At 39.6% G+C, this 20,720-nt stretch overlaps 1 protein-coding gene across 12 annotated transcripts in view; it reads right to left on the reverse strand.

Moving 5' to 3' along the window:
* Nucleotides 1-20,720, reverse strand: part of Ptprt (protein tyrosine phosphatase receptor type T) — a 1,076,931-nt gene that overhangs the window by 198,763 nt on the left and 857,448 nt on the right. For all 12 annotated transcript variants that reach the window (XM_076930177.1, XM_076930174.1, XM_034495571.2 and 9 more), the window contains exon 13: nucleotides 3,399-3,435. In XM_076930177.1, the coding sequence (XP_076786292.1) occupies nucleotides 3,399-3,435 (37 nt within the window). The remainder of the gene's footprint in view (nucleotides 1-3,398; nucleotides 3,436-20,720) is intronic.

A 20,720-nucleotide genomic window follows, 5' to 3' on the forward strand; every position in this document is an offset into this window, starting at 1 on the left:
TTACCAGGGCTGGACTGTGGTCTACAAAGGAATTTTAAATGTTCTAGAATCTATCACACTTGGGACAACTTTAGTAGTATTTTGCTATTTCTCAACCTGAGGATGTAATGTAACTTCTGATAGAGACAATAGGTTCTTGGTTTGACACTCAGTTTCTTATTTCAGGTTTGTGCAGCATTAGGATGTGACCAAGAGTTTACAACCACAACGTTCTCTGGCATCTAGTCTAAGTTCACCAGTGTTACTTCTTCTGTAACTACCTAAGAGACTGGTAGAGGGAGGGGTCAGAGTCTAATGAAGACTAGGAGGTCTTCTTATTATGAGTGAAGACAACTGCAGAGAAATGTGTATTCACTGTAGAGCTAGCCTTACTTTGACAGTTCCTGAAAAAAGATTCTTGCTCAGCCTATCCCATTCTTTTTTTTTTTTTTTTTTTTTTTTTTTTACCAGTTACAGATTTCTTTTGAGAGTCCTCCCTGAACAGATCACTAGAACATATCTCTAAATCCTGGCCTCAGGCTTTGCTTCCAGAGATCACAAGGAGACACGCATTAGAGCCTGCGAGTACACAACATAAAAGGTAATGGTTTTAAGGTCAATTCAGAATGACTCCAAGTGAGTACTTATGGCTGAAATACATGGTAATTGTCTGGCTATATGGGCTTCACACAGATGACCATGAACAACAGCCAGAGAACCCAAGGTCAGAAATGAGACAGCAGCCAGTTACTTTATCATCAGAGAGCTGGTCTTGTATCTGGCATGTGATCTTTCTCCAGACATGCTATGTCTGTCAGCAGACCCTGAAGGAAGATACCAGAATGGCAGAAAGGTGGAGATACTTAAAGAGAGAGCAATGACATATTTCTGGAACTTTATAATGTTGTGGGTGTAACATGCCTGAGATCAAATTTTCCCCTGCTAGAAAATATTAACAACAAAATCCTACCTAGAAGAAATTTGATCTAGGTAGTAAAAAAGGAATAACTCATGTATCTATCCTTCATTTCAAAGCCTTATGGGAAATGCATGGATTCAGGCAGCATTGCTTCTGGTTGACTCTGGGATATTTCAAGTGCGGTGATTGATATGGAGTGGACACTACCAACCATAAATATCCTTCCCTCAACCTTAGTGTTGTACTTCTCAAGACTTCTGAGGCTGTGTTGATAAGGGATGGCTCCCTGAACAATGATAGGTTGTTTCTCCGTGTTAGATAGTTCTCCCAGGTGGTAATGGAGTCTCTATTTTAGGGGAGGAAGTGTTGAATCTCAGTGCAGTACAGAAGCAGGATATGGATGCTGAAATGCCTTTAAGAACATTGCCTGGGCTTAGTCAGCTGGGAATTCACACACTCATCCTTGCACCCCTATCATTTTACACACTCACACTTTACCTGTGCAAATACTCAACTAAAGGAAGCCTCTAACTAAGGTCACACAGAAGACACAGTTATACTATGGAGAAATAGACAGCATGTGTGTTCTAGTTCTTATAATGTCCTTACCACTCTCCATCTGACCAGCAACATGTCTTTGGAGAAGCCAGTATAGTACCACTCTATACTTCTGAGAACTATGATCCTGAGACTGGCAGAAAAAGCACAGTCTTACATATCATCCCATCATCCTTACACGTACCTGTTGCTTCTCAAGTCTCATGTTCCCAATTCTCAGGTGAAACAGACCTAGTAAACTATTCTTTGGAGGGATCTGTGTCTCAGTGTGTACTTAGAAGCCACAGCAAGGACAGCACTCATCTTGGTCTCTTCCCTGTCTAAAGTGAAAAGGTATTTGGAAGCCATGGGATATTATTACTCTGGAGAAGACATTTTCTGTTTTCTCCTCTCTGGATGCCTATTTAAGTGTGATGCTGCAGATACCCTGCTTCCTGATTGCTGTCTAGAGCCCCAGTGCTATCCAGTTGATGGTGTCCTTCCTTCTATATTATCTGTTATCTTCAGTGACAAAGTCTGCAAAGTCTGTGATTTGTGTCACTTTTGTTTGCAGAGCATCAATCCCCCTGCCTTGAGAAAACCTTTTTATCTCTTTCCATAGTCATTTGAGTTCCTCAGAGGGAATAAGTTAGGGACATGACAGCCTTGGCGACTTCTTATTAGCAAGAGTCCCAATACTCCATCTTCTTCCTGTACCATCTATCCCTTTGGTGCCTTTATGTGCAATTGGATTCTTAGAATTTAGAAATATTCTAAGAGGTCAAGTTCAAAGAGCATGCTTTGCTAGCTGTGTTATTTATCCTATCTCTGTTTCTTTCTCCATGTCTGTCTTTATAGTCACTCACTCACTAACTCACTCACTCACTCACTCACTCACTCACTCACTCACCACTCACGGTGTTTCTCTTTCTACCCAAATGTACGTGATTCTTTTGCTTGTACACATGTATACACATTCACTTCCATACGTACCTATACAAACTCGAGTCATTGCCTTTGTCTGTTTTAGCTACGATAATATGTATGCTTATATTTATAAATTTTATACCCTTGGAAGTAAACTGTGAAATTGTGTATGCTGTGAATAAATGCAGGGAACAGAACCCAGTTTTGTTTCATGTGTATTGGTGGGGGGAAGTTCTTGTTGAAAATATCAATTCTGTAAGAAAAAGATAAACCTGATTTCTAACCATTCAACCTTGTAATAGGTTAAATGATAACAAACCATTCATTGATTTTGTTTTTTTTTTTTTTTAAAGGTAATAAACAGAAACATGTACCAATTGAAAGAGCCAGGCAATTCAATTATAATTAGGAGAACAAAAGTGATGAGCCTGAACAATGCTGCCTTCGTGTTTTGGGGATAAGTGTTGGAATGCAGAGGACATAACAATGTAGTGTCTGCTCGCTTGTTTTAAAGGCGCCAATACTAATCACCTCATATTTGAAAACCATGAACCAGCTGAATAAAGCACAAAACCTCAGCTACAGCTCTAATAGAGAAGCTTAAAGAAAAACACACACAGACAGAAATACAATGGAAATATACACGTATACACACACACACACAAACACACACAAACACACACATATCATATTAATATTTTAAAGTACTTTACTGTCATTTTCAGTACTCATTTGATTAACATACTGTTCATCTATCTCTCCATCCATCTCTCCATCCATCTCTCTATCTATCCATCTATCCACCCATTCATCTATTCATCCATCCAATATATATTTTGGCATACTTACTATGCTTTAAGCTGTATGTTACTAGCATATTTTTAGGAGATACATGGTGTAGATGAAAATGACCTCAAGAAATACAACCCTTTCCTTTTGTTCTAAAGATTGCCTGAACTTCCCTTATGTGAACACTAGGAGTAATGGCTGCATTGATGAAGAACAGCTCTAGTCAGACAAGGACATGTCAACATACCTTTCGTAGCCAGACGCACACAGTTGATTTTTGTCTCCTAGGGGGAAAAAGAATGAGATAGCACTTAATTAATTGTTGATTACATAAGGATTATTATATAAAAATACATAGGGAATTGTGTATATACATATGTATTTAATTATAATTTAAAATTTGTCCTTTACATTTGTTTCTCCCACTATTGGGATCACCTTTTAATTTCAGCTCTCTGCTTTCTCTCAGGCTTGGAACATATGTTGTTCTGTTTGTTTCATGGTACCTGTTACCTCATCAACCTTTTCATCAAGCAGAAGTACTTTATAAATATTCTAGCACCCAAAAAGTTAAACAGTTCTCAGTGATTATTTGAGAGTTTACAGCATTCTTTGTTCTCAAGTGTGAATTAGCAGATGAAACTAAGCCTTCCTTGGGAAACGTCTTTGTAAGTAGCAATGCATCTACATGGACAGAGTGAAGGAACATGTGACCAGAGTCAAGTCTATGTGATGTATGTTGTGAATCACACCAGAAAGTTCATGTTCCAAATGTGTGTTTTGGTCCTGAGATCTTTGATGGGTTTCATAATGTTTTACATTCCTCCTCTCTCTTTCATGTATGTGTGTTTGTGTGTGTGTGTGTGTGTGTGTGTGTGTGTGTGTGTGTGTGCGCGCGCATGTATGAATGTGTCAGCCTCTGTCTTTTTCTTTCTCTGTCTCTTTGTCTCTCTCTGTATATGTGCTTATCATGTGAATGTGTGTCTGTGTATCCGTGTGTGTCTGTTAGTCTGTATAGAAAATCTTTACCAAGTGAACTTTTAGCTGTTTCCCAAGAGAACTGGTTCCAAAAATCTGTGACCTTGCTGGCATGCTGTGGAGTTACAGTAAAATGTGCTCCTGAGGAGACTTTTCTCAGCCTTCTCTCCTGGAACTCATTTTCCAGGAGGTCCTGGAGCCAGCGGAAATCCCAGCTGACTAAATTACAGTTTGAAGGCACTGTAACAAGGGAAGTAAACGCAAGGAAGGCAAAGGTATGAGATACCAAACCAAATATCTGCCAGGAACCCAGGTCTTAGTATAGATCTACTCCATCTTGAAGGTATTTGGGTCCATCTGGTTACAAAGGTTATAATATTGTAGCAATAAACCCCACAGACTTCCATGCATAGAAACAGCAAAGGGTTATTCTCTACTCAGACTACGAGTTCCATGTAGGTGTGTGGCAGGGTCTGAGGGATGGGATAGAGAGGCATGGCATGGAAATCACTTATTTACCCTGATAGATCAGGGTGGCTGCTCTATCCATTCTAACCCCTAGGAAAAATATGCTGAAAAGGGAAACTCTAGCAATTAAATGCTTTGAATCAGAAGTGACATTCTCAATTAGACTCCTGTCTAATCAGCTAGAACTAATCATATGGCCACACCCACTTTCATTGAAGAAGGGAAATGGAATCTTCTATATCTTGTATCCAGAAGCAGAGAAAAAATAGTTGCTGGCAGAGTCTTTTCCATCTATGCACAACCCCTGAAACACTACAACTTGTCTCTTTTCTTGGCTCACATACAAATCCCTATAATAAAGTCCTGCTGTCCTGACTCTGAAAGTTTGTCCTTGCTTGAAGAGAAACAGGGCTGAAATACTGAAAGATAATTGTCAGATCATAAATGTTCTTCATCTACAAACCCCTCTAAGATTGGAGTTCAAGTCTTCTGAGCCACCTTTGATACTTATCCTGGGATGCTTTCCCTTTTATGTCTCTCAATGAGCAATAACAAGAACAGAAAAGCACAGTCTTCAGTAAGTCTTGTTCGTACACCATTATCTAGACTATCGGATTTTTATTACTTATATTGAGCTTCTAGTAACATAGCCAACCTTCCATCCCAAGTAAAGAATCATATTTATCATTATGGATTCTATCTTATTTGCTCTGATTCTAATAGTCTATCCTATTTTAATCTCTGATTCTAATATCCTATCTCATCTCTATCACTTACACATTATTAGAAAGCAATTTTCTGACATTTAGTCCAAATAATTAGTCAGTAGTAACCAGGAGAATGCCAGGAGTAGAGGATACACTATGAGCTCTTCTCTTGACTGACTTGAGTCTTTGAACTAACTAGTTATCCGTTAGTCTGACTGACTGCTTAAGCATTCGAACATTTTAAATAGCTCAGGTGCTCATGCTTTGTACCTTCCACAAGGGGAGGCTGGAGATGACAGTTAAGTTCTTTGCAGATATGGATCCTCTATCTACGGCATTTACCTAATCTATTAGTCTGAGGTGCCTCTTAAAGGAAGAAGGTTGGGTTGGCATGACTTATTCTTTGGAATAAGTGTTTCTTTTCTCATTATAAAAATGTCATGTGTTAAACAACTCAACAATAATGTTTCAAATATTTGAAGTATTTCTTTTAGGATTACATATAAAAATTGAGCCTTGATATATATATATATATATATATATATATATATATATATATATATATGTTATTTTTCAATTAAGGAACATATCCAGAAAACAGAAATAAAAATTACCAAAATGGCATGTAGATAAGGAGAACTGATATCCAAAAGGTGTGTACATGATGGCAAAGCTAACAAACTAATATTTTGCAATTAAAATTTGGAGAAAGAGGGTGGTCCTTAAGTTCCTGTTGTTTTTCAGTTCTCTGCTTAGTTTAATGAGCCTGAGACAGAGAAAGTGTGACTCTCGGGAAGACAGAGAATATGTGACCCCCAGGGAACTGAAGTCCTCCAAGTGTGGGATCTCACTGACCAGCCCTGGGAAATGGAAGAGTGGAAAGGTGTAAGATGTGAGTCAGAGCCTCATCAACTTCAAATTGGTGCAAAGGAAAAAGATTTTGAAAATGTTATGCAAGAAAATTTGACATTTTTATGCATGGTAGTTACATGTAACAGTGGGCGAAGGAGAGATGAAGTCGAGGCTGCTGGAGTAATTTGAAAATATAGTCATCCTTTGCTATCTAAGCTAGATATTGTCCAGAACCCCCATGGATATCAAACCCACAGATGTTCAAGTTCCTTAAGAATGTCCTCCGTATCTACGATTCTGCATCTCTGAATACAGGCGGGAGATTCACTCTACATATCACTTTAATGAGATCCAACCCAATCTTTCTACTTAAGATGATACTCTCAGAGAATAACCTTGAATGTAGAAAACAACCTACTGCTTAAACATTTTGGATACAAAGTGAAAACTACAAGAACTGTGTTTATCTAATCATGCAAGCATGATAAAGGAAATGTTGGCACATCAACACAGCAGAGCTTGAAGAAGCTGTTACAATTAAATAATGTTACAGCAAAACTACATCGAATAGTAGGCGTCAGAAAATATTAAGAAGGGAAGGGCTGGAGTGATGGCTTAGTGGTTAAAAGTACTTGCTGGCCCCGCAGAAGATCCAGGTTAAGTTTCCAGCACCCATATGGAAATTCACAATGTTCTTAATGCTACTTCCACAGGATCCAGTTCTCTTTTTTGGCTCCAGACCACACCAGACATACATGGGGCACACATACACACATGCAGGCAAAACATTCCTATACACAAAATTTTTAACAAGAAAATATTAAATGAATAAGTAAAGCTCTGTTGTTATTGTAATGAATAGGCCATTATAAATCTAAAGAGAGGTCCTGGGGGGAATTTAATTGTTGCAGTGTTAATTAGACATGAGACACAAAGATACATCTTAAACACACATCTTAAATACAATCTGACAGATTTTTCAACAAGTTAGCACACACTTATGACCAGTATCCAAGTCTAAGGACCTAATGTCACCAACATCACAGATGTCACCAACATCCAAGATGTCTCTTCCAGGCTCTGTCTCAGCTTTTTTTTTTTTTTTTTTTTTTTTTTGAAAAAGGAAAGATTAACCCACCTCTGTGGGAATTTTTTGAGGTGTATATTAACGTGGATGGGAATCTTGGATAGTTACAAGGGTTTGTTCCATCACCTGTTCTTGCTCCCTGTATCTTGCTCTCTGCTCCCTATGAGACTTTCTAACTTTATCTAGAATCATCTCCCCCTTCATGGTTTCAAGCCTGAAAACCAAGCCATTTCCTAACATGACCCCTTCAACAGTGCACTTGCAAAGTCTGTTTTCTATACAGTAGAGTGCATGTCTACCTTCCTGACTTTAACAAACACGAAGCTGACATGCTCACTTTCTGCTAAGTTCCTGACAGCTTTAATTCCATAAGCAATTTGTCTTTGTTGGTTAGAATTAGGTAAAGAATTACAAAGCTCTGAGTCATTCCCTTGACCTTCTGGTTGATTGGATTGTCAACAAGCAAATCGGAGAAGTGCTGGACACTGTAAATTCTATTACATGGGTGGTCTGGTCAGTGTGCATATGTTCAGAGTCCCAATCAGATTAAAAAGCAGGAAGTAAGTTCTTCCTCTGTGCTCAGACTGTGTGAGTACCTGGAGGGTATAGTAGTTTTTTGTTCTATCTCCACTATAACTTACTCTGGGTCTGGAATCGATGTCAGGGCAGCACACATCATTTTCTTCACCTTTCAAACATCACTCACGCTTTCCCTCCTGCCATAGTCTTGACAATTGTCACACAGGTGTATGTCATCTTGGGGTTGAATTTATAACAACCTCACTTCAGTACTTGTGTTGAGACTTGCCCTCTACTCCAGGCTCTGCCAGAGCTGTCTAAGTCTGAGCAAGCCACCATCTTTCTCTTTGTGGCTTTTCCTCGAAATCAAATAATAGACTCCTTTTGTGAAGAAGCTGAAACCATCCTGAGGACATTCTCAAACGCTGAATCTGGTCTTATTTCCCACTATTATTATAGCTTCTCTAGTATTGTCTCTCCTTGATACTTGATCCCAGTCTGTAGTACCTTGTCTTATGTAAGTAATTTTTACATCACTGCCTGCCTAAGTTATTTCTGTAATTGTCCTTTTTTAGTAAGCCAAGCCTAACTTACTCAATAATGCACTTCTCCATCCTTTAACAGCTTATTGCCATTGTCTGGTGCCCCTCCAATGTAAGATGTCAGTGCAAGTATCCATAGCATCAACGCATATCCCATGCCCATAACTTCTGTGCATCACCCAAAACTTTAAGATCCATCACCTCCCTGATCAAGACTCCTTGGGAAATTGGATAATGTGTGCAGTTATTATTGTATTATCCCATTAGATTTCTGATGTAATATAATGAGGGTTTAACTCGGATCTCATATTTTTCAACTGCTTTCCTCAGCTCCCTATCTTGAACCATTTTCTTCTCTAACTTCCCCAGTAGTACAATAGGGATTGACCTTCAGCCTGCAGACTTACCTTAGTTTTCCCACCTACTTTGGCTTATGCCCTACACTTCTTCTAAGACCCAAGAACCAGCAACCCACCCAGTTTCTTTTTCTTTATTGCTAGGTCAGGTCTTCAACAGACACTTACTAAATGATCACTCTGTGTCTGGCTTTGTTCTGGGTACCACAGCTACAACAACAAACAAAATAGACATGGTCTGTGTCTTTGTAGGCTGGGTACACCTGGGATGATGATAAAAATTAAACGGATGTCTCCACAAGTAAATATCTAAGTGCAAGCAGCCAGAAGTATTAGGAGCAAAAGCTGTCAGGTGTGAAGAAAGCAATGTGGACTGTGGACAGGAAGGGAGATGCTTTAAGGCTTTGAAAAAGTACTCAGTCAGACACTTGGAAGAGAAGTGGGAGTCAGATATATGAGGTGTCAAGGAGGGTTGTCCAGACTCAAGAACAGATGTGCTGAGCATTGGAAGTAGGAAAACGAAGAGCTCAGTGTAGACATGAAGAAGTCTGGAGAGGCCATAATCACAGTGAATTACTTGGGCCATGGTATGAGCAGGAGCTATAAATAGCACTTTGCTCTATACTTTAAATTTGCTCTCTACTTTAAAGGCAGGAGATTTATGTAAACAGGAAGAAGGCAAATTTCAGTTTAGATTTTTAACATGTCAAAACCATTGGATAAGGGAACAGACAAAGGGTAATAGTGAAATGAGACCAAGGATGGAAGGTGGTGGTGGATATGAACCAAGAGATGAGAGAGTGGCAATAGGTTGGACCAGGCAGAGTCCTTAAGTGGTCCTGATCCAGCCTTCCCTTACCCTAGGAATACAATGCACAGCATGGCTCTGCCTGGATGCAGAGCTCCATCCCCTGCAATCACCACCCTAGTCCACTTCATATTTATGTAGCATAGGATTTCTGGCTTGAAGGATGACTTTGCCCTCAGCCCAGGCTTCCCATGACTCTAGTGCCCTGATACTTAAGCTGGTGCTTGTCTTCTGTGGGATCAACTCCATGAAAGAAATGCTAAGAACATTTTTAAAAATAACTCCACCCTCAAACACAACTCTGCATATTTCATATCTTCCCATTCTTCTACCACATTTGAACACTACGATCCCTGCCCCCTTTGTTTTCCTGCAGAAGACAAGATTAAATGACATTTTTCAAGGTTACACAGATGGTAAGACAGACTGAAATATAAAATAACCTTTAAGCGAGTGGCCTTTTTTCCTTTGGCATCTGTATGCAACCACCTTTTTGCCATTCATCTGCTTTTTTGAGTCATATGTAGGCACACAAAGATGGCAGAGAACAAACAGGCTAAGTGGTTTTCGATTAAAAGGAAGCTGCTTTGATTTGACATAGGAACCTGAGAGAAGTCAGAAAGTCAGAGAGGACAAAGGGAAGCACATGACCTCTAGAAACTTAGGGAGATGCAACACAATTAGGAGGTAGTAAGGGAGACTCCTTTGAGGAAAAGGTAGAAGGAACTCTGTCTTAGGGTTTTACTGCTGTGAACAGACACCGTGACCAAGGCAACTCTTCTTATAAGGATAACATTTAATTGGGACTGGCTTACAGATTCTGAGGCTCAGTCCATTATCATCAAGGAGAGAACATGGCAGCATTCAGGCAGGCATGGTACAGGAGGAGCTGAGAGTTCTACATTGTCATCTGAAGGCTGCTAGCAGAATACTGATTTCTAGGCAGCTAGAATGAGGATCTTAATGCCCACACCCACAGTGACACATCTACTCCAACAAGGCCACACCTACTCCAACAGGGCCACACCTTCTAATAGTGTGACTTCCTGGGCCGAGAATATACAAACCTTCACAATGCCTTTTAAATGGTAAGAGGGCCAGAGTAGTACTGGACTGAGTTTACTACTGGGCATGTGTGCTAGGGCCTATGCTCCCTTAGTCACTGGGGCGAACCGCAGTGAAGTTGCAGAGGGATGGTTATGCTGCCATACTGTGCTTGGTGGACACTATCCAGGTCACCTTGTTAGGTGTTCATGGGTAGCATCAGACTATGCTTTTGTCTTGCAATAGGCAGAACCCGGAGTCCAGCTCTTATGGAAGAAACTGCTAAATCTCAGGTTAGCCTATTCAGAAAACTTACAGCCAAGCTTGAGCTCTCAAATTTCACTTGAATGTTTTCCTCAGGGGATGCTATCGTTTTTGGCTCACCTTCTCTGTGCATCTTCCTTCAGTCAGAGGCTCCCATCAAGGTCAGGGAAGAGCAGCCCAAGTTCATCTTTAATTGCTGCTGCTCCAACCCAGTATTCATTGACCTGTCATAATTAGCTACAACTCATCACTCTTTCCTTGACCTCTTTTATACGCTTGACCTTTTGGTTACTCTGTATTTCAGGTTTGTTCTTACCTGTCTTTTCCCCCCCTCATTCCTGCCTTACTCTCGCCTTTTGGGTTGATATTTATCCTTTGGTAGATCAATGACCTTTGAACATTTAGTCTTTGTGACTCTCATAATTGTTTCTAGCACTGTTACTCTTGGTATGTAGGCTCACATAGCTGTACACATGAGATATTGACAATTGAATATGCAGACCTTGAAAAAAATTCTGTCTAACTCAATCACTCTACACACCTATTCCAAATATAATCTAGCAACAGTCTCAATTAAAGTTCTTCACACCAACTTGCTATTGAGTTATTAAGTTAAAAAAATTGATTTTATCATTGTCTTTTCTGGTTATATCACCACCTATAAACAAATGAGCATAAATTCCTATCGGCTGTGAATAGTTGAATAAATCAGTAACAATATAACATCAAATATTGCTGCATCGTTTTCAGAAATAACACTGGAAAATAAAAGCAGTCAATATCTACAGTTTCAACAAAATTAACAAACAGACACTATTAGTACTTCATTGTCCCTGTTGGTAACATGGTAAGAGACAAACATGAACAGAATGTGTCTATGACTGTCAACACAAGCCATCACAGAGGGCAAACAATCTCAAAAGTAAACAAGTGACTATAAACATTCAACACAAATGGTACAAAGTAAACACTCAGTACATCTATACTGCAGAGACTGGCCAGATTGCTCAGTGGGTAAAAGTACTTGCTGCCAAGCTTGATGACATGATTTGGTTCTACAAATCTACATGGTGGAAGAAGAAAACAGATTCCTGAAAATTGTCCTGTGACCTCCACATTTATGTCTAACAACACCCCTTATACACACAGAATAACTATATTATCTTTTAAACCTTATATCTCTCTATCATGTTATTGCAGAGTGTTTGAATAATAAATTTAGTAAGCCACTTTACATCTACCAGGTTAAAATCCCAAATAAATACTAAAGCAACCATATGCAGATGATGGAAGTGTTCCCACCAGGAAACAAACAGGGAAAAGAGAAAACAGAAGTAACAATACTTTGTAATGAACTGAATATTCTTGAAAACAAAAACCCTCTGGTTTAGAAATAGACAAGTTAAAAACAGAAGTGCCACAGAAATCAGAGGGAGAAAATGCAAAGAGAGTCAGTTTAACTCACAAAGGAAATGGAGGAAAAATGACACAAAATCACCTCAGGAAGGATGATTAATGACAGGGATCCTGAAAGAGAAGCTTATTAAACATTTGAAGAAAAAACTGACTATGAAAATGAAATAAAGAGAAAAATCAAGAGTTTATAAAAAGTGGCCTAAAAGTATGACAAAGAACATTCTCCACTTGCACATAGAGAACCCCTATTAGCCAGAAAAAATTAGATAGATAATAATCATTCATCAGATTACTGGAAGTCAAGTCTGAGTCTATATATTGAAAGAATATATAAAGGTCTGGAGTTGTTGATTCAGTAATATTAAATGGAGGACATAGAATATCAAAACTGTTAAGTAAAAAAAAAAAATCATTCAAAGAGTAGAGAAAAATACCAAATATTTCCCATGTGCTAATAAAAATAATGTGTGTTGTGTAGTTATTGGCTAAGGCAACCTATAAATGCCCCTTCACTCTGTTGTTTAGTTTAATGCTTATGTTTCCTTATTGATTTTGATTATCCTAAAAACAGGGACACAACAACAAAAAAGAGAAAAACAGAAAGAAAAACCATTCATCAATATCTTGAATGAACCTAGAGTAAAAATATTTCGACAAAATAGTAGCAAATTGAATCTAATAGCACATTTAAAATGACAGCGTCCATGGCTGAGTTTGGATTATCCTAGGAATGCAAGGATGATTCCATTATACAAATGAAATGCACACAACACTACCATGTAGGACAAAACATCCTATGCTTATAAAAAAAACCAAATAACCAAAACACCAAAGTCTTTGATAAATTCAACATAAAACCCTAAAAATTTTGGCTCTTTAATAAAATAAAAATTAAATATAACAAAACTCATAGCCAATATCATATTGGGTGGCATCATAGCAGAATGTTTTTTTCTCTAAAATATTGAATAATTAATGAGTAGTTATGCTTATCATATTTTATTCGTTTCAGCTACTGAACCTGGACTTCTGATACACTAGGCAAATAGTTTGCCATGAAGCTATATTATTCTTTTTTTTTTTTTTTTTTGCCTTTCAAAATTTTGAGATGGAATTTTTCTAAGTTGATCAAGTTGATCTTAAACTCATACTGTAGCTAACTCGGGTCTTGAACTTGTAATCTTCCAGTCTTAGCCTTGTAAGTAGTTAGGATTATCTGTCCCCTGGCCTTGCCTTCATCACTCCTCTACAATATCACACAGATATTAGCAGAGAAAACAGATGAATGAAGTACAAGACAAACAAATAGGAAAGGCAAGTGCCAAACTATCCATGTGCAAAGGTGTGCTAGAAATAATACAGGAATTAGGAAAAGGGAAGGACACAAAACCAACACACACATTTGGACATTTTTCTCAGCTGTCTTGCTGAGAAAGAAACTGTCAAATCTAAAAAGGCAATCTCCTTGGAAAGCCCTCCCAAATCAGAAACCATTTAGCCAAGGAAGTAAAAGACATCTACACTGTAACAAAACACAGGTGAAATTGAAGAAACAAACAAAAATGAAAAGATTTCCTAAGTTCATGGGTTGGAAGCATTAACATTGTTAATATGCTCTTATTCTTTTTTTTTTTTTTTTTAAAGAATCAATGACATTCTTTATATAGCTAGGGAAAAAACCTAAAGTTCATGCAGCAGTGAGAAGGAACCAAATAACCAAAATAATCTAAGGAAAAAATGAGAAAGTTGGAAGCCTCACAACACCTAATCTGAAGTCATACATTAGACACATCATAAATAAAACAATATGGTGCTGGCACAAAAGTGCATGCATAGGTCAATGAACAGAATTAAGATCCTAGACACAAACACATCTGCAACCAATCAAATCTTCACAAACTCACTGAAACTATACATCATGGAGATGACCATTATTTCAACTAATAATGTTGAGAAAATTGTATGCTCTTATATAAAAGCTGAACCACAACTGCTAGCTGATACCCCATATAAAAACCAACTAATCTGATCAAAGACTCTGAAACCACAATAAAAAACACATTAACAAAATCCTTCAAAACATTAGGATAGGCTCTCTGTACACCTTAGTTGTCCAAAGTTTTTTGTATAGTGATAAGACCTTGTGGAGTTTTCCCAGTCCACTTTGGCATGTCTACTGATGCATCCTTGTTCAGTAAGAAAGCTTTATGTCTGACATTACTAGGAGATACACTCTCATAGCAAACTCCCTTATCCTCTGGCTCTTAAAATTTTTCTGCCTTTTCTTAACATTGTTCTCTGAGCCTTAGGCAGCAGAGTATTTTTGTAGATATGTCCACTGGGACTGGGCTCCACAGCTATGCATTTTGATTGGTTGTGGTTTTCTAAATATTTCTCCTTATACCCACAGACGGGTCTTGTCTGTCTCCCGACTCCTGTCCCATCAAGGAAACTTCCTTTTGCAACTGGTGAGGACACATTACAGAACACACACACACACACACACACACACACACACACACACACACACACAGATTGGTGGATACTGTGAGGACAGCTGCTTTCTCCCAAGCTGCTGCTCTGTCCCATCATCAACTATATCCCTTTAACCCATAAGCCTCAATAAATAGTTTTTCCTTTAATTTGTTTCTTGTCCGATGCTTGGTCACAATAATGAGAGAAGTAACTAATATAATACTTTACATAGTACCCCAAAATAAGCACGGTTCATGAAAAATTTAAACATCAGCAAAAATCCACATAAGACTTAGAAGCAGCCACAGGTGGACTCATTTGTGTCTGGATGTAAAAGGCTTTTTAACTACAGCTCAGTATTGAATGCTAGAAAATAAATCAAAATGATGTATTGGTTACATTTTATTTGTTGTGACAAAAACACTTTAAGTTGAGTCAAAAGATGAGTAACAAACTGAGAAACTTGCAGCATCACACAAAGGAAGAGTTCAGATCTGTGATGTATAAATAACTTGGAAAGTGATTGAGAAAAGGTGTAAAACTCTCTGAAACTGGGCACGAGATATAAACAAGCAACTCAGAAAGTATTTAAACATGTCTCAGATATAGATTACATAAATTTAACTTATAGTAAAAAGAAGGTAAGGCTGTATCGAAAAACATCTTTTATATAAAATTTGGTAGATATAAAAATTAAGCCCTGTGAACTTGTGTCAAAGCTGCCAGAAACAGTCTTATAGGATGATAAGGAAAATGGCAATCAAGGCCAGAGAGAGGTGGCTCAATGGATAAAGTGTTTATTCTCCAGATGTGATGGCTGAAGTTCAGATCTCTAGAGCCAGTGAAAAGTCAGGCAAGTGTGGCAGACTGCTTATAAGCCCAGCACCTGGGAAGAAGAGACAGAGGTTCTTAGGTCAAGTTAGTTAGCTAGACTATCCTGAATCACCATTGCTTCAGCAAATACGGTGAATGTGATTGAGGAAGACGCTGGCCATCAACCTTAGACTTAGACATGTATTCTAGTTTGCTTTCTGTCACTGTGCTGGATAAACACACATACAAAGATGAGAGTGAGAGGGGGGAGGGAGGGAGATGAGGAGAAACACACACACACACACACACACACACACACACACACAGAGAGAGAGAGAGAGAGAGAGAGAGAGAGAGAGATTTAAAGGAAGACTCCTCATCTGATAGATCTGTTGACATGTCCATATTAGTTTGAAGTTAGCACAGACAACAGCCATCATCCCAAAAGGGCCCACTGCTCACTCTGCAAACCCACAATAACAACAACTCTACACTGTTAGACTTACCAATGCCACTTTGGAAGGTTCAGTTAGCACCTCACTTTGTATTTCCCTTATATTTCTTACAGATCACCACATAAAATTATTTATTTGTTTACTGGACGGCTGTCACCTTCCACGGTCACCACTAGACTGTAAAGGCTATGAAAATGGTAGTCACTCCTATCCCTGCCATTAATGGTATCATGTCTAAACATACTAAACATGTCACCAATTATGAAAATTGGGGTTCAAATTCTATTTTTGCCTCATTAAGTAAGTGACCTTGAGTAACTTTCTTCAACTTTCTTCATGATGATGATAGCATCTGCCGAATGAAAACTGTGCCCTCTGTTTATCTCATCAGGATAAACAAAGTTTATATACACATGTGCCTAAAAGAGGGGTGCACACATATCTGTATGACTGTAACAAGATGATGCTGACATTATTCCCAGTATACTTACAAAGATTTCCTATTTTCATCAGAAAAAAATGTGCCTTTTAGCACGGTAGGCAAGGCCCCCCATTATCTAGTCTCCAACTGTCCCTTGCCTTCTCCCCAAGTCCCACAGACAATGCAACTAAATTTCACAAGCGAAGCAGGGAGTCCTTTCATCTTTGGACTTTGGTCAATATGGTATATGTTTATGATATACTTTCTTCTGCCCCATTTCCTGCCTGGGAAACAACCACTTAGACATCAGTGGTAAATTCAAACTTTGCTCGTTCTGCAGCAATTCTGTCTAGCTTCAAGGCATATACCAGGCCTCCTGATGTGATTCCTGAAACAGTTTATTGCACACATTTGTTTTCACAACTGTCTTCTCTACTGGACTGTGAGCTCCCTGAGGACAGGGCTGTTATCTCTTTCATCATACACTGACTCAGAGAAAGCCCGTAGTAAATGGCTGTCGACCCATCATCATCATCATCGTTATCATCAAACTCCCCTTAACAGCAGGACCTTTATAAGACAAAGGAAGACACAATTTTCAAAGTAAACCTATGTATGGGGTGGGGGCGAGGGAGCTGAGCGAAAGCCACTGTTTGTTTTCTAAGAAAGGAATTGGGAAATCTATAAGCTGTCTTCTGAGGCTATAGTTCATACTTTCCATTCCTCAACAGTAGGGACTCAGGGCTATGTGTTGCCTATCAATTTTATCCTCTAATTGTGATGTCAGGAGTGTGTTTCCTCTGGGCGTCATGGAGAGAGGCTTAAGTTTTCCATCAAGAGCCAGAGATCCCTCGATCTGAACTAGCTTAAGCTGGAGCTGCCCTTCATGTTCCCTGTATAACATATACCTGACCTTACTGATCTCCTCTCTCTGAAGGCAATCTGGGGAGCTGTAATTACTAATTGATGTTTGTAAAGTCTTTGAAATTCTCAGGTGACAGATGTAATCAAAGGCCAATTTATTATGATAATTGTTATTAGTACAGCTTCTCATTAGCTTTGGATGTTAACTGTGGGGCCAGCAGGTGTTTTAAGACAGCACAGGGGAGCAAGCCTGACCATGTCTACCAGGAGAAAGAGAAAAAAGAAATATGACATAGGGGACTTGGGGAAACTTTAAGGGACTCCTGATGACTTCACTCTGGCCACATTTCTCTACAGAGCCACTTTGAAGAGCTAAGGCTCAGAGCGAAGAGAGCCCTAAGCACACGGGACATCCAGAAATTTTGTAAGGGGCCTTGTCAAAGCAACAGTTCAGCCTTTTGATTCTGGAATATGTGGCTTCTCAGAGTCAGGTCTTGCTCACGGGAAATAAAGATACTGCATCACATTGTTCTGGCTGTGGTTGGAAGATGGTTCTGAGGTAAGAAACCATGATTGTGGGAGTTTTAAAAAGTAGAAAGTTGTTAAAGGTTTCCAGTTGAGACATAAGGATATCTGAGATGAAATGGTGGCACAGAAGCTGAGAAAATGTGGATTACAGAGAAGTTTAAAGTAAAGCACATTGGTAATGACTGGGCATGGAAGGGGGTCTGATAGGCCTTGGGCAGCCTGGACTTCACTGAACAAAAGAAGACTGAGGGTGAAATCTGGTAATTGATAGAACAGCAGGTCTATCTGTTACATATACACATTAACATATATGTATAGGTCTATGTATATGCTAGGTGAACATAACAGTAAAATAACTCCTAATGGCATACCGTTATACACAGAGGTCAGGACATCATTCATCCCTCATCAGAGAAGCTTCACCTTGCAGTACAGTAAACACAAGTTCCACAACTGGACAACATACAGAAATTGAGGGATTTTTGAACTGCTCAGGACAAAACGGGGCGGATTTATCATACTCCTCTCCTCTAGAGTCAAGGATTTATATGGAAGAATGGTGAAAAAGCAAGAGGTGGTGGACAACTTGAAGAAAATAGTGTTTTCTAGGCACAGCAGGGCAGATGCACATAGGAATTCTTAGAGACTGTGACAGCATGCATAAGACCTGCACAAGCTCTCGCCAGAAAAACTCACAGCACAGAGGAGGGAAGTGCAAACCAAGTCCCACCCCTAGCCAACCACCCACCCACCCCTATTGCATTTGATATCTACTGGGAGGGGAAAATCAATTTTCTTCACAGAGTGATCATCTTCCAGGGCAGGGACCATGATCAGGAGTAAGTGGCCACAAAATGGGCCCCACAGAGTATAGTTCTTTCTTCTCCCCTCTCCCTCTCCCTCTCCCCTCTCCCCTCTCCCCTCTCCCTCTCCCCTCTCCCTCTCCCTCCTCTCCCTCTCCCTCCTCTCCCTCTCCCTCCTCTCCCTCTCCCTCCTCTCCCTCTCCCTCCTCTCCCTCTCCCTCCTCTCCCTCTCCCTCCTCTCCCTCTCCCTCCTCTCCCTCTCCCCCCTCTCCCTCTCCCTATCCCTCTCCCTCTCCCTCCTATCCCTCTCCCTATCCCTCTCCCTCCTCTCCCTCTCCCTCTTCTCCCTCTCCCTCCTCTCCCTCTCCCTCCTCTCCCTCTCCCCCCTCTCCCTCTCCCTCCTCTCCCTCTCCCCCCTCTCCCTCTCCCTCTCCCTCTCCCTCTCCCTCCTCTCCATCCTCTCCCTCCTCTCCCTCCTCTCCCTCCTCTCCCCCCTCTCCCCCCTCTCCCCCCTCTCCCTCCTCTCCCTCTCCCTCCCTCTCCCTCCCTCTCCCTCTCCCTCTCCTCCCTCTCCCTTTCCCTCTCCTTCCTCTCTCTTCCTCTCCCTCTCCCTCTCCCTCTCTCTTTCTCCCTCTCCTCCCTCTCTCTTTCTCCCTCTCCCCCTCCCCCTCCCCCTCTCCTCCCCCTCCCCTCCCCCTCCCCTCCCCTCCCCCTCCCCCTCCCCCTCCCCCTCCCTCTCCCTCTCTCTCTCTTTTATACAGTAAGAACATGAATTTGGTTGGGAAAGGAAAGGCAAGATCTGGGAGGAGTTGGGAAAATTAAATAAAATGATAAAAATTGATTATATACAATTCTCAAAAAAAAAAAAAACCACACAAATATTTTTTAAAAGACCATTTATTTGTTGTTTTGACCAATTTCTTACAGGTTTGCTTCCTTTCAATCTTTTTCCTTTGTTACCTAATAAATTAAGTTTTGAATTTGCAAAGGTGAAAGCCATTATATAAAATGTTCAGCCTCTAGAAGGGCCGGCAAGAGATTTATCCTCAGGCCCCATTAATCTCTAAATACAGTCAGCCATCTTTCCTTTGCAATCTATCTTTTTTTCTATTCTTGAGCATGATGTCCACAAGATGTCTTTGCACCTCCTGGGTCCTCTTTGGTTTTGTTTATTCTTCCTGAATACTCTCATCATGTCCATAATCTATTCAAATTTGATTGATGAGTTTTAAAACTGAATGTCCCACAGAGATTTGCCTACACCTCTCCCTTCTGTCTCTCACATGACATCTGTGGGAGCCAAATAATGATGTCTGACATTAAGCCATGTATGTCAAACATCAACACTATTCTCCATGTATGCTGTTTAAAATCTACAAACATTCTCTTTGAGCTGATAGCAGGAACATCAATAGTTTCTACACAAGACAACTGGAGTGTATATGTCATTTCCTAAAGCCACATAGCTAGTATCAGGCCACCTATGCAAGCCCATGCTCAGAATGTTCGTCAAAAATTCTGAAAAGAGACAAACCTAGAAATCCATTAATCTTATTTAATAGCATTAATTAGTAGGATGAATACCGTTTTATAGTACAAGAAACAGAATCTTTGAGTGCAAATGGCTCCATTAAATTCTAATACCGTAACCTCGGACTTCATAGAATTGATATAGAAAAAAAAAAAAAAAACCTAATTGAGTGTTTGGGGGAAAAAAAGGAAGGAAAAAAATCAAGCAAGCAAGCAAGCAAAAAAAAAAAAAAAAAAAAAAAAAAGTCTTATGGTGCCATCCAGTGTTTCTTCCTCCAGGTCTTTATGTAGGTATATATGTGAAAATCTCTCTTAATATATTTTATGAAAGGTATGCATGCTTGCTTCTATCATATAAGAAGAACTGTGTGAACCCACCACATAAGGCTTGTTGCCCTGGCGTCCCATGAACTTAAGTGATAAAGATGATTCATCAGCTTCCTACACTAGACTTAGGGCTCGATGATTTTCTTTTTTATGTTATAAGATTCTTAAGATAACTTAAAGTTTCTAACAGTGTGGATACATATATGCCCATATGTGTATGTATGCATATATACAGGGAGGGGCAAGATCTAGGAGGAGTTGGGAAAAGGAAAACAAAAATGATAAAAATTTACTGTATACAATTCTCAAAGA

Source organism: Arvicanthis niloticus, chromosome 2 (assembly GCF_011762505.2).
Source record: "Arvicanthis niloticus isolate mArvNil1 chromosome 2, mArvNil1.pat.X, whole genome shotgun sequence".
Classification (NCBI taxonomy): Eukaryota; Metazoa; Chordata; class Mammalia; order Rodentia; family Muridae; genus Arvicanthis; species Arvicanthis niloticus.